At 42.3% G+C, this 14,767-nt stretch overlaps 1 protein-coding gene across 2 annotated transcripts in view; it reads left to right on the forward strand.

Annotated features, from left to right (window-relative positions):
• Positions 1–13,887, forward strand: part of Znf398 (zinc finger protein 398) — a 30,303-nt gene extending 16,416 nt beyond the window's left edge. For both annotated transcript variants that reach the window (XM_075955739.1, XM_075955740.1), the window contains 4 exons: positions 7,488–7,614; positions 8,162–8,272; positions 10,642–10,755; positions 11,653–13,887. In XM_075955739.1, coding sequence (XP_075811854.1) covers positions 7,488–7,614; positions 8,162–8,272; positions 10,642–10,755; positions 11,653–12,809 — 1,509 coding nt within the window. In that variant the 3' untranslated portion in view covers positions 12,810–13,887. The remainder of the gene's footprint in view (positions 1–7,487; positions 7,615–8,161; positions 8,273–10,641; positions 10,756–11,652) is intronic.
• Positions 13,888–14,767: the final 880 nt, after the last annotated feature.

Here is a 14,767-nt window from a genome sequence, read left to right on the forward strand (position 1 = left end):
ACTTTTACTGTAGTCTCCAGTCTCTGAAAGTTCTGAGTTATGTTGTATATTCTGTCAGCATATTCTCTTTTCTCTAAGACTTCTAGGTGTCCTTCTCCTTTTCTGACCTGGATTCATATCCTGGGTTCTCCTCTGATCTTAAATCTAATCTGGATGCAATGCTTTCCTAGCCTACTATACTTATCTTGTCCTAAGGTTGCCTTAACTTATTCCTTTATGCCACACAATGTGTCTCAAGCACCAGTACTTTTTACTCATTTGTTTCCTGGAGTACATCCTCAAACTTCCTAAGATAAGATACATAGGAGGCATATTTCATGTTAGAAATGTCTTTAATTTAATGTGGGAGTGCCAAACATAGTAGCACATACATGTAATTCCAGTATTTAGGAGACTGAGGCAGAAGGATTGCTCTGAGTTCAAGACTAGCCTGAGATACATGGCAAAACAGTATCTTTAAAAAACAAACAAACAAACAAACAAACAAAACCAAACAAACAAAGAGCAACAACAACAAAACCACAGAGTAAGATAATTTAATACGAGGTGGATAGCCTAGTTAGTTCTAAGATTTTGTGAAAATACTTCTTTCTAGGAGTTGTTGAGACATTGCTTCATTACTTCTGTGTTTTGTTGAGGCAGGGTCTCAATACGTAGCATTGGCTGACCTATTCACTATATAGACCAGGCTAGCCTCAAACTTGTAGACTAAACCCAAATTCCATCTCTTTTAGGGTCATTTTATCTCTATTAGAAATCTGTTTCTAAAATTTCATGTCTCTATTATCAATTTGTATTTAATCATATGCCTCTTTTGGACAGAAACTATACTTTAATGATTGTGGTGCTTAGGGAGAACTCTGTATATAGTGGATCTTCAGAACTGTTTTGCAGTTGTCCCTGCTCTGAATGATTGTAGCTAATGGTTTCTACCTTCCCAAAATGCATAGCTCCAGAGGTTAACTCCTTCCTTGAAACCTTGTGAAATAGGGACTGGGCTGTGTCTTAAATTTTCCAGCATCTTTTTTGTTACCTCCCATAATACGTTGCAGCTAAGTAGATACTAAGATTTATTTAACGAAGCCAGGAGTGATGGCATAGGTCTGTAATCATAATACTTTGGAGGCTGAGACAAGAGGATCACGAATTCCAGGCTAACTTAAGTTGTATAGTGAGTTCCAGGCCAGCCAGGCTATATAATGAGACCTTATCTAAAATATTAATGAAACAAGTGAAAATATTATTGATTAAGGAACTTGAGGGGGAAGGACATTAGTCTGAGGTAGTGACTCCTGCGGAAGCTGGTCTACTAAGAAGGAAAGGGGCTTTCTCCAGGGGCGTCTTCTCTTCCTCCAGAACTCTAGGGGATTCTATCTGGGGCAGCAGCCTGACCCTCTTCTGCCTTCCCCTTGCTGCTCTTCCTCGCTTACCTGGTTTCTTTGGTACTGCCTGCTCTGCCTTTCTTCGTCTTGCTGCTGTGCCTCCTTGTTCCACTTCCCCACTCTGCTCTCTTGTTGTCCTTGCTTGTGACCCTACAGGTCCTATCCACCCAGCATAGGACCACATCTTTTAACCCAGTGCCTCCTTGCTTAGCCCAGGGCACTGGTGGAATGGGTTGAATGGATGCAAGTAGCTAGAGCTGTGGGAGGGAGTTCCTTCCCTATCCTTTGGCAAGCCTGTGTGTAAACCTCGTACAATTTGGCCTGTAGAGGTTCTGCCTTAGTAAGAAGGAAATGGGAACTGCTCCTGGAAAGAAAGAAAGTCAGAACTTTTGTCAAGACTGCCAGCTCACTTTCCAATGTGGACACTTTTCCTTACAGTTTTCTCCTCGAAAAGATAGTGGGCTGACAGATTCTTAGTCAGGGTTCTCCAGGTATCAACTCGCTGGTTTAGGCCTTTAATCCCAGCACTCAAAGTAGCGGCCAGCATATCTCGGTGAGTTCGTATCAAGTTCCAGGCTAGCCAGGGCTCCATAGTGAGACCTGGTCTCAAAAATAAAATAATAAGTAGCCAACTGCCAAAGAATAAAGTAAAACTAGTGTCAGACTCTGAAAGTGAGTACACAGTGCTGTAAAATTAATTCAAGTGCCTTTAGCGAAAACCAAACTCACCAAGGAAAATTTCAGTTGTGCTTGAAGAGCTGAGAGGGGAATTAGTACAGAAAATAAAGACTTAGAAAAAATGATGCTGCAAGGTACATTCTGAGGATGTACCTTGGGAGATGGAGGTGGAAGGGTTTAAGGCCAGTCTGGGCTACGTGAGACTGTCTTAATTACTAAGTAAATAAATAATAAAATAAATAATTTCTTAAATTAGAATCTTAACACCAGTGACTCAATGTAGCTCAGTGGTAGAGTACCTCACCTAGCACATGTAAGGGCATGAGGGCAGCATTTGGTTTGCAACACAGGAAAACAAAACCCAAAAATCTTAATACTAGAAACAATTGAATTTTGGAAGAGAAAAAAGACAATAAAAACCCCCAATGAGCTGGCTGTGGTGACATATACATGTCATTCTGGCACTTGAAAGATGGAGGTGGGAGGGTCAGGAGTCCAAGGCCAGTCTGAGCTGCATGAGACTGTCTCAATTATTAAGTAAATAAATAATAAAATAGAGTGGAGTACCTTGTTAAGATCAAAATTAAAATACTAAGACGCTGAAGTGTCAGAATTAGGGCTGAAGAAAAATCTGTTGCTCAGGTAGAAAATCTCCAAAGAGACTGAGCGTGGGGTGGAAACAGGAGTACCAGATCCCCTCCATCCTTGGCTGTATAGCAAGTTCTAGATCAGACTGGGCTACACATAAATATGCCATCTCTAAAAAAACAAACCAAAATGTCCCCCAAAGACTATGAGTGTAATGAGTTTGTTCTCTAATGACTGAAAATGTTAGCTGAAAATGTTGACTAAAAAGCCTAACTGCGTGGGTTGGCGGGGGAGGCTACAGAATGGTCTTGGAATGTAGCTCAGTGATAGAGAATTTGTATAGCATGTGGAAAGCGCTAGGGTTGACCCAGAAATCACAATAAAAAAATAGTACTGCCAGGGAAAATATCTTTTAAGTCAGTAAATCACATAAAATTTAACAATAAATACATTGACTAATGAACTTTTTAAAAAATTCAAGGTAGATACAACAAACAGAAAAAACTGGAGGCAACAAGATTTAGATGTGAACTGGAAAGAGAGGAATAAGATTCAAGATGAAATAGATAGTCAGATAATGAAATCTTCAAATCAACTGATAAATACTACATGGTGAGTTTTTTGTGTTTTGTTTGGTTTGGTTTTTTTTTGCTTTTGTTTTTTGTTTTTTTTTTTTTTTTTGGACAGGGTTTCTCTGTGTAGCCCTGAACTCACAGAGATCTGCCTGCTTCTGCGTCCTCAGTGCTGTGATTACCCGCTGCGGCCACCACCACTCAGCTCTACACAGCATCCAAAAAGGGAGCTTAGGCAGTGCTGTGCACCTGAGCTTAGGAATCTGAGAACAGCCTTGGCAACACAGCAAGACTTCCATTTCTTTTTTTTTTTTTTTTTTTTTTTTGGTTTTTTGAGACAGGGTTTCTCTGTGGTTTTGGAGCCTGTCCTGGAACTAGCTCCTGTAGACCAGGCTGGTCTCGAACCCACAGAGATCCGCCTGCCTCTGCCTCCCGAGTGCTGGGATTAAAGGCGTGCGCCACCACCGCCCAGCTCCATTTCTTTTCTTTTTCTCTTTTTTCTTTTTCTTTCTCTCTTTTTATTTTATTTTATCTTTTTCTGAGACAGCATTTCTCTGTAGCTTTGTAGCCTGTCCTCTTGTAGACAGGACTGGCATCAAACTCACAGAGATCCACCTTCCTCTGCCTCCTGAGTGCTAGGATTAAAGGCGTGCGCCACCCGGCAAGACCTCCAATTCTTCAAAGAAAAAAAGATCATGAATTAATATGTAAAATATGTGCTACAAAGGAAGACATTTATCAGAAATTGTGGTACTTTATCAATGAAAACAAATTTCAAGAAGAGATGGTTCAGATGTTAATGGCTAGGCTAGCAACCAAAAATAAAAGTTTGGTTCCTAGCACCCACAGCTGTCTCCACCCCATCCCACTCCCCCGAAAGAAAGAAAACTAGACTAGGAAAACAGATCAGTGTATCTAGAGAAAATGAAAATGGAGCATGATGTTTGAGAAAGATGAGTGTGAGGGAAATTCTGGGCTTTCCAGATAGCATAAGAGTTAGCTGAAAAGGAACTTCAGCATGTTGGTTAAACAGTATCAAGTTGCAAACATTGAAATGCAGAAAATGGGAAATGCATTGAAAATGGAAAACAATGAAAATTCTGACCCAAAACTTCAAATAGGTAATTTGTGGATTTAGGTGACCTAATTTTTTTAGACAGAGATGAATTGCTGAACTCAAACCAGATATTGAAGAAAATGGCAGAGGAAGATGAAACAGTGATCTAAAATTTAAGAAGCCAAACTGAAAAAGTGTAACTAGAAGTTGGAAAGATATCAAAAGAGAACCAGAGTAGCTGGATGGAAAGCATGGGCTGAATGAATGATCAGAGAGGAAGCATGTAGCCGAGCTGAAGACAAACTGCAGTGAGTTGGGAAAATCTTTTCATGAGTACGAACTGAAGAGTTTGCAGGAGAAAGTGGATGCCTCAGAGGCCATAGAGAAGAATTAGAGGGGCTGGAGAGGTGGCTCAGCGGTTAAGAGTACTTGCTGCTTCTCAGAGGACCCACATAAGGAAACTCAAACCACCATAACTCCTGCTTCCAGATCTGACACCCTCTTCTGGCCTCCCAGATCACCTGTATCCCTGTGCACATACATACATACATATACACAAAAAACAAATCTTAAAAGAATTGGAGCCAGGTGTGGTGGCCTGGAGCAGGGGTAGGCAGATCTCTGTGAGTTCAAGGTCAACCTAGTTTACTTAGTTCCAAGACTGTGAGGTCTATATAGTAAGACCCTGTTTTGAAAAAAAAAAATTTCATTTAAGACTATATAAAGCTAGCCTGTGACACCTCCTAGACCTTCTTTCCCTATGAGAACTCTCAGTGGAAAACAGAAAGAGATATGTCTTTGAAAGACATCCAAAGGAAAAGAGTAGGTGAACATGCTAAAAAATCAAAATACTAGGCAAATTGATAATGCATTCCTGTAATCCCAGTATTTGAGAGGCTAAGGAATGAGGATGGAGAACTGAAAGCCAGCCTATGATACATAGTTAGACACTGTTGCAGAAATAATGCCAGCCTATGATACATAGATAGACACTGTTGCAGAAATAATGCCAGCCTATGATACATAGTTAGACACTGTTTCAGAAATAATGCCAGATACTTTGGAGAAGGGGGCTTTCTCAGTTCCTTCTGCATGCTCTTTAAAAGGAAAACTCAAGCACAAATGGCAAGAATTTCTTTGGTCATGGGGGCTGGTACTGACATTAAAGCTTTTCTAAGCTGGGCGGTGGTGGCGCATGCCTTTAATCCCAGCACTCGGGAGGCAGAGACAGGCGGATCTCTGTGAGTTCGAGGCCAGCCTGGTCTACAAAGGGAGTTCCAGGACAGGAACCAAAAGCTACAGAGAAACCCTGTCTCGAAAAATTAAAAAAAAAAAAAAGCTTTTCTATTTCTAGATCCAATATATCAGAACAGAGGCAAAAAACCTAATGAGAATCCTTTCACAATTCCTTCACCCATTGAAGAACCTTGCTTTTACAAATGGCTTGGCCAGTAGAACAGCTATGTAAAACATAAAGTTGTATTGTCAAGTGATGAGATGTATTGGTGTTTTGAGATGTTCATGTGTGGCAGGCTGACCTCAAAGTCAATAGATAGGCATAACTGAACTTCCTGCCTTCACCCTCCTGAGTGCTAGGATTATAAGAGTGCACCACCATATCTGGCTTATGTAGTTCTGGGAATTGAACCGAGAGTTTTACACACTGAAATACACTCCAGGCCAAGAATGTACAAATATAGCACAATTGCTATATAGACACATGTTTATATAAACTAACCATATAAGACATTGAAGGGGTGAAGGTTATGATTAAGTCTTGACATTTTAAACACCATAACCAGTAAAAAGAAAAATGAAGACTTTACATAGTTCCTGAGAAACACAACAAATATGAAGGAAAATTAATGTTTGTAAAAGCAACAACAGAAAAAAATATGCAAAGTTTCAAAAAAGACTTAGGCTATATAGAGAATTTTAAATTCTGGTTCAATACATGCTATTCTAAGATAAAGCCTGTTGATTTTTAGTCATGAGGCATGGAAATTGCATCAAGAGGAGATCTTCTTGACAAAAGATTAGAAGAGTCAGAGACAAACACAATTCTGGAGAAATCAGATGTCCTGAGGAATGGTGTTTTGAGGAGAGGCAGGTAAAAACAGGCGACATGGTAGTACAGCTTGAAGCTTTAACATGTGACACTGAGGTGTTTTCACTCAACGTCACATGTTACAAGACATCTAAGTATGTTTCAGGAAGGGTTCTGGCTGCATATTTTGTGTTTTGTCAGGGTTTTAGAAGTTTACTAATAATAAGTTTCGGAGCATTGGAAGAAAGAGCGTGGCTCCTGGTAGGTCAACCATGCTTCTATGGTCATCCAAGAACATTTGATGCAATGGGCTTTGAAAGAGAGCGAGAGAGAACAAGAAGTTGCATGGATAGGAAGGTGGGGGTGGATCTGTGAAGAGGGGATAAATAGGAGTAAAATACATTGTATAAAATTCTCAATTTATGCCTGGTGGTGGCAGTGTACACTTTTAATCCCAGGACTTGGTAGGCAGAGGAAGCCTGGTCTACAGAGCAAGTTCCAGGACAGCCAGGACTACACAGAGAAACACTCAAAAAAAAAAAAACAAAACAAGCAAACAAATAAAATTCTCAGTTAATAAAAGTAGTATTTAAAAACCCAAGGAAAAACAGCAAAAGCTGTTTAAAATTCTGTTTGATTTGAGACCTGTTTTCTCTATAGCACTGGCTGTTCTGAAACTCACTCTGTAGCCTAGACTGGTCTCAAACTCAAGGACCTGCCTGTCTCTGCCTCCCTAATTCTTGGAATAAAGGTATGTGCCACCATGCCCAGTTTAGAATATTTTAAAGTATTTTTTACATTACATTTATATTGTGTGTGTGGGGGGGGGTACAAATGCACCACAGCACATGTGTAAAGGTCCAAGGATAACTCAGAGACACGTCTCCTTTTGCCATGGGTTGTGGCAGTTTAGCTCAGCTTCCAAGGCTCAATGGCAAGTGACTTTACACACTGAGCCCTCTCACTGCCCCAGAATATTTATTGACCTTCCTTTGAGGCTATAAAAATTAAGTCATGAGGCATGGAATGACCCTTTCTTCAATGTGTGGGAGAAACTGCATCAAGAGGAAATCTTGACAAAAGACTAGAAGAGTGGAGAAAAGATTTCTTGAATGACTGACTTGCATGGGAGGGACTAACTAACCATGTGGTTGTAATTTTAGGTGCCTGTGGCATTTGATGATGTCTCCATCTACTTTTCCACTCCAGAGTGGGAAAAATTAGAAGAATGGCAGAAAGAGCTTTACAAGAATATCATGAAAGGCAACTGCGAGTCTCTCATCTCCATGGGTGAGGCTGCATGTGCACCTTTTGAATGAGGCGCCAGCCATCCTAAGAGGGCTTAGACAGTTCCTTTTTTCTCTAGTTTCCTCATCTCAATGTCCACCCATCCAGAATGTGGTTTTAAGTCAAAGAAGGATAGAACTAACTTACTATGTGCATTTTCTTATATGTTATATTTTCTTTTACCTCCTTTTTAAAATATTTATTTATTTTTTTATGTATACAATAGTCTATCTGTATGTATGTCTGCAGGACAGAAGAGGGCACCAGACCCCATTACAGATGGTTGTGAGCCAACATGTGGTTGCTGGGAATTGAACTCAGAACCTTTGGAAGGGCAGGCAATGCTCTTAACCACTGAGCCATCTCTCCAGCCCCTTTTACCTCCTTTCTTGAGTAACTTGTAAATAATTGGAGGTTGATAGATGAGGAGAAGTGATAAAGGATCTAAAGGAAATTAATTTCCTGTGAACCCCCAACATTCAGCTGCCGTGGTGGTTATCATACTGATTTATCTCTCTGTCATGCTGCCTTTCCATTTTTCCTTTTCTAGATTATGCCATGAATCAACCTGATGTCTTATCTCAGATTCAACCAGAAGAACACAGTACAGATGACCAGCCAAGGCCAGAGGCAAGTGAGATTCCAGCAGATGCCAGTGAAGGTAAGAGAAAAGATTATATACTCTTAAGCTCCTTTTCCTGGGTAGAGAGGGGGGTTTTAGAGGTGTCCACAGCCATTCAGTGCTAAAACATTTTACACTTTGAATGGACATTTAAATACTAGAAGGAGCTCAATGATAACCTGTCCTCCACCTATCAGTATACCATACATGCCATATTGTTGGCAGTTGAGGCTTAGTAGGATGCTCTTGTAATTTAGGGGAAGTGTTGCGTATAAAGAACAGTTTTCCAGATCTCTATACTGGCAAGCAGTTCCTTCTCAAGATGAGCAGTCTTGGCCTGTGCTGAATTTCTCTTCTGACACAGGGAATGAGCCCTGACTCCTTCCAGTGGAGGAGACTACTAACCATTTGTTTTAGTTTCATCTCTGTTACTATGATAAGTGTCCTGACAAAACCCAGTTTAGAAGAGAAAGCATTTATTTTAGCATACAATTTCAGGCGACAGTTCATCATGGTGAAGAAACTGGAGTGTGGAGCTTAAAGTAACCAGTCACATCATATCCATAGTAAAGAGCAGAAAGAAATGAATGCTGCATGCTTGCTTTCTTGTGCTTAGCTTGATTTATTCATTTTACAGAGTTCAATATAACCACAGGCTAACCCAATATAGATGGTCCCTTATTAAGACTCTTTTCCTAGGTTGTTTCAAACTGTCAATTAAAGCTAATCATTACACCCAGTAATTTTAAATATGAATCCAAAATATGAAAATTAAATCATAAGCTGGGCAGTGGTGGCGCACACCTTTAATTGCAACATTCAGAGATGCAGAGGCAGCCAGATCTCTCTGAGTTCGAGGCTAGTCTGATCTACAGAGTAAGTTCCAGGACAGCCAGAGATACACAGAGAAACTGTCTTGAAAACCCATGAATAAATAAAAATAAATAAATAAAATGGAATCATGATGATTTTTCTTAATGGTATGTTCTTTGTAGCCTTGTCTGCTGAAAAGATATAAACAATTGATAACTGATTAGCAATAAGCTGCTTTCCAAAGGGCTGATAGACATACACAATTATATTGATCCTTATATTGCTTATTGAACGACACAGGCCACTGTTTTCAGAACCTTGGGAGAGATGTAAAGTTCTTTGGGACCTAAGAATTATTTTTGAAAGAACTCTTCCCCCCAGAAAGGGCTCCCTCCCTCCCTCCCCTCCTCCCTCCCTCCCTCCCTCTCTCTCTCTCTCTCTCTCTCTCTCTCTCTCTCTCTCTCTCTCTCTCTCTCTCTCTCTCTGTGTCTTCTTCCCTCTTCCACTTTCCCTCACACAATACTCTCTCACAACTGTTGTGCTTGTTATTTCCCCCAGGCCTAGGATGCCCTTTTTTTTGGCTGAAATGGGCTAATTAGAATTAATATCCAGAGAATAAATGCAAGCTCTCTATCATTAGTAGAGAATAAACCACTACAGGTTTTGCTTTAAGCATACACATGTGTATGTGCACGCGCAAACGCACAAACACACTAAATAAAAGTGTAATTGAGGAGTGGTGGCTGTGAAGAGAAGGTTCCAAGTGAACAAAATCCTGTTCAGCAGAAATATGACTTTATAGCCACATTTCACAGGCATGATGGCACAAGCTTATATTCTCAGCAGTACAGGTAGAGTGGGGACAGGAAGTTTAGGAATTTGATGTCTTCCTTAGTCACATAACAAGCTTAAAACCAATCTGGGCTACATTTTATGCCTTTCAAAGAAAAAAAGTAGCCGGGCGGTGGTGGCGCACGCCTTTAAAAAACCAAAAAAAAAAAAAAAAAAAAAAAGAAAGAAAGAAAAAAAGTAGCAGATGTGGTACACAACTTTAATCCCAACACTTCAGAAACAGAGCAGGTAGATCTCTGTGAATTCAGGGCCAGCCAGAGCTACATAGCAAAAAGACAAAAAGTACAGAATTGACAATGTCAAGCCAGACTGTGGTGGCACACACCTTTAATCCCAGCACTTGATTGGCAGAGGCAAATGGATCTCTGTGAATTCAAGGCCAGCCTGGTCTACAGAGCAAGTTTTAGGATAGCCAGGGCTACACAGAAAAACCCTGTCTCAAAAAAAAAAAAAAGAAATTAATAATGTCAATGAACATAATTATGTTACCTTTTAAAGAGATTTATTTATTATTTTATGTGTATTAATGCTTTGCCTGCATGTATATGTGTACTGCATGCCCAACAAGGTCATAAGAAGCCACTGGATCCCCTGGAATTACAATTACAAATGATTGCGTGCTAGCAATCAAACCCAGGTTCTCTGTAAGTTCAACAAGTGCCTAAACTACTGAGCCAACTCCAGCACAGTTTCACCTTCTGATGCAAGTCCCTGAAAACCATTTTATTTTTCTCTACAAATAGAGCCTGGCCTTTCAACCTCAGATATTCTGTCTTGGATTAAACAAGAAGAAGAGCCTCAGGTTGGAGTCCCCCAGGAGTCCAAAGAGAGCGACCTGTACAAAGGCTCCTATGCCGGTGAGTAATGGAGGGAACAGATGTTCAGATTCTGCTCACACTAGCAGTGACTAAAGAATGTAGCTGAAAGGGTGCTAGAAAGACAAGGAACAGTCAGGAAGAAAAGGAAGGTAATGGTCAGCCAAGTTAGAGATGAAACCAAAAGGCCACCAAGATAAATTTTAAGTAGGAAAGCACAATTTTAAAAAACGTATTTATTCGTGTGTGAGGAGGCACATGCAGAAATTCAAGGACAACTTGTGAGAGTTGGTTCCCTTCTTCTAATACGTGGGTCCCAGAAATTGAATGCAGGCTGTCAGGTTTGATGGTGAATACATTTACCCACTGAGTCATTTTATCAGCCGAGAAAACATACTCTTAAATGCAGATTAGCATTGTTGGGCTGTGTATGTCAGTGATAAAAACAAAGCCCTAGTTTCAGTCTTTAGCACTGTATTTTAAAAAGAAAAACAGGACTGTTAGAGGAAGAACAATAAATGTATACAAATGAATAAAAATATGGGAATTGGAAAAATAGAGCATTTGAAGATCTCTTAGAAAGGATGGACAGAATGACCAAAGACATAAAGGTGGGAATGTGTTCTATTGCAGGGAAGATAGAGTCAAGGAGGGGTTTCTCTCACAGAATGTACACTAGAAGTAAAGAGGAGATTTTAGGCCCTGGAGAAAGTTACTGAGTAAAAGTGAAACATAAAATAATGTGGGGAAGACTGATGCCAAGGTTATTCCTTTTCAAAATGGAGCACCAACGTACAGTCTTATATGTGTAATGTAACAGGGGCCTTGTTAGTAATGAGAGCCCTTCCCTGAGTTTACCTGAGCAGTGAGCTCTTAGAGCAGCCTGAACTGTTGGAATGTGAGAGGCAGTGGTGAGACAACTCTGATCCCTTCTTTCAGACGAAGAACTTGTCATCAAAGCTGAAGACCTGGCTAGAGCCTCCTTGTGTCCTGAAGTTCCCGTAGCCTTCTCTGCCCCGCCACCACCAGCAGCCAAGGATGCTTTTGCAGATGTAGCTTTCAAAAGCCAGCAGTGTACTCCCATGACACCTTTTGGACGCACAGCCACTGACCTGCCTGAGGCCTCAGAGGGACAAGTGACCTTTACTCAGTTAGGAAGCTACCCACTCCCACCTCCAGTTGGAGAGCAGGTGTTCTCATGCCCCCATTGTGGCAAGAGTCTCAACCACGACATGTTAATGACACATCAATGTAGCCACACTGCTGAGCACCCCTTAACCCGTGCCCAGTGTCCCAAGCACTTTGCCCCACAGGTGGACCTCGGTAGCACCTCTCAGGACCATGCCAGTGAAACACCACCCACCTGTCCTCACTGTGCCCGGACCTTCACTCACCCCTCACGACTCACGTACCATCTTCGGGTCCACAACAGCACTGAGCGCCCCTTCCTCTGTCCTGATTGTCCCAAGCGCTTCGCTGACCAGGCTCGACTCACCAGCCATCGGCGCGCTCATGCAAGTGAGAGGCCTTTCCGTTGCCCACAGTGTGGTCGTAGCTTTAGCCTGAAAATCAGTCTCCTGCTGCACCAGAGGGGACATGCGCAGGAGCGCCCCTTCTCTTGTCCTCAGTGTGGCATTGACTTCAATGGCCATTCTGCACTGATTCGTCACCAGATGATCCACACAGGTGAACGGCCCTACCCATGTACAGACTGCAGCAAGAGCTTCATGCGTAAGGAACACTTGCTAAACCACCGGAGGCTGCACACAGGTGAGCGGCCTTTCCAGTGTCCGCACTGTGGCAAGAGCTTCATCCGCAAACACCACCTCATAAAGCACCAGCGCATCCACACGGGCGAGCGGCCCTACCCCTGCGCCCTGTGTGGAAGGAGCTTCCGCTACAAGCAGACACTCAAGGACCACCTGCGGACAGGTCACAGTGGAGGCTGTGCAGGTGATAGGGACCCTTCTGCACAGCCAGCAGACCCACCTGGTCCACTCTTAACTGCCCTGGAAACCTCTGGTCTAGGTGTTAGCACTGAAGGTCTAGAATCTAGTCAGTGGTATGGGGAAGGGAATGGAGGCGTGGTTTTGTAGATCTGTGGCCCATTGGTTATTTATGTTCACTGCAGAGCAGAAGGTCCAGGAGAAAGCCTACAAGCTCCACAACCCATAGTAATTATTGTCTGTTACATAAAGGAATTTGGGGGTCTACACTCAACTAGAGACATGCTTGTGCAAGTCCACAACAGTACAAGAATACCATATTTTGAAAACTGGAAGAGAATCCAGCATTCGTGTCTTTTCATATACCACAAATGCAGAGTTTGGGCAGCAAGATTTGTCTTCTGATCATTCTGTCAGAATAGCAGAGAGTAGACTGCCTCTAGATCGAGACGAGCTGGAAAGAGCCCCCAAACCTCAAAGCCATCTTTCTCTAATTCCTCAGTGATGAGGTGACTGTTGGGGGAATGTGCTTTAGCTGCCTGTTAGGTGCCGTGTCTCAAACCAGCTAAGCTCTCTTCATACCTGTGTAGTCACCTTTCCCTGAAACCTGGTGACTGGGGCTGCCTTCCCAGGCCTAGATTCTGTCGGCTAATACATTTTGTTTAATGTTGGCGAAAAAGAAATCTGACTTTGATAGCTTATTAAGGGGACAGTTCCTAGCTTTCACTAGCTTGATTTGAAACATTCAGACTCTTGTAGCAGCTTTTAAAGAGGACAGAGAACTTTACCACAGCCCTGGTTAGAAATTGAGGAGAGTTCTCTCTTCAGGTTCAAGAGCTAAAGATTCCAGAGATCTCAGGCACAACAGTGATAGCATGGCCTAAAAATCTGCCTGAATCATGAATTTAGAGTCACTTATATCTATGTATCCCTTCTCTTTTCCAAGCAGGCGATCGTGTTTTTCCACTTCTGTTGTTTGATTTTCTTTCTCTCTCTCTCTCTTGAGACAGGGTCTTACTATATATCCTGGCCCGGAATTTGCTTCATAGACCAGTCTAGCCTTGAACTCATAGAGCTCTGCCTGCCTCTGCCTCTGCCTCTTGTTCTGGGTGCACCACCATGCCCAACTTGATTGTCTTTACAGTGCTCACAGCACTTCAGAAAGTGCTTTTGTCCCTTCAGTAGTGTGACAACAGTGGTGTAACGTGATGCTCTTAGAGGATGGCTTTCCTGCCTGTCATGAACAGAGTGAGGCCTCTCTTCAGTCCTGAGAGGGAGACATCGTATCTGTCTGACCTGTCATGCTGTTTTTTAGACAGGGCTTCACTGTGTAGCCAGGCTGGAACTCGGAGATCTGCCTGTCTCCACATCTAGAGTGCTAAGATTAAAAGCATGCACTATCATGCTTAGCCATCTGTTGTACTTTGAGGTGTCATGGCTACCATGCTTTCTTTTCTTGGCCCCTCTTAGTCATCTGAAAGCATCTGAACCTAGTTCTGTTCCTAAATATTCATACAACCTGGTGTGTGTCCTCTTCTGTTTTCAGCTCTCACATTTTTATCACCAAAATGAAGCTGTTAAAAGGTGAGTGTAAGCCACACAGTGGTGGCGCTCACCTTTAATCCCAGCATCCAGGAGGCAAGACAGGCGGATGTCTGTGAGTTTGAGGCCAGCCTGGTCTACAAGAGCTAGTTCCAGGACAGGCTCCAAAGCCGCAGAGAAACCCTGTGTCAAACAAACAAACAAACAAACAAACAAAAAACAAAACAAAGGGTGAATGTACTGGTAAAAATAAAAAGCCACAGGTCCCCAAGTGGCGGCAGCAGGCAGCAGGCACGAGACCACAGCAGCCCACAGCAGCGGGCCACAAAGGCAGCCAGATCCCAGGCGAGGAGCCACATGGTGGGTGAGAGACTGAGATGAATAGGCATACTTTGCAGAGTGAGGTTGGATATTTATTTAGTGGGTTATGGAAGGGAAGGGAAAGAGGAGAAGGGGAAAGAGCTGAGAGAGAAAGAGGAAAGAAACAGAGATGGGAGAATGGAGCTGCCTCTTTGGGAGAGAGATGGGAGGAAGGGCTCAGACTGGAAACGGAAGGAAGATTGGCC

The sequence above is a fragment of the Microtus pennsylvanicus genome, chromosome 21 (assembly GCF_037038515.1).
Source record: "Microtus pennsylvanicus isolate mMicPen1 chromosome 21, mMicPen1.hap1, whole genome shotgun sequence".
NCBI classification, from domain to species: domain Eukaryota; kingdom Metazoa; phylum Chordata; class Mammalia; order Rodentia; family Cricetidae; genus Microtus; species Microtus pennsylvanicus.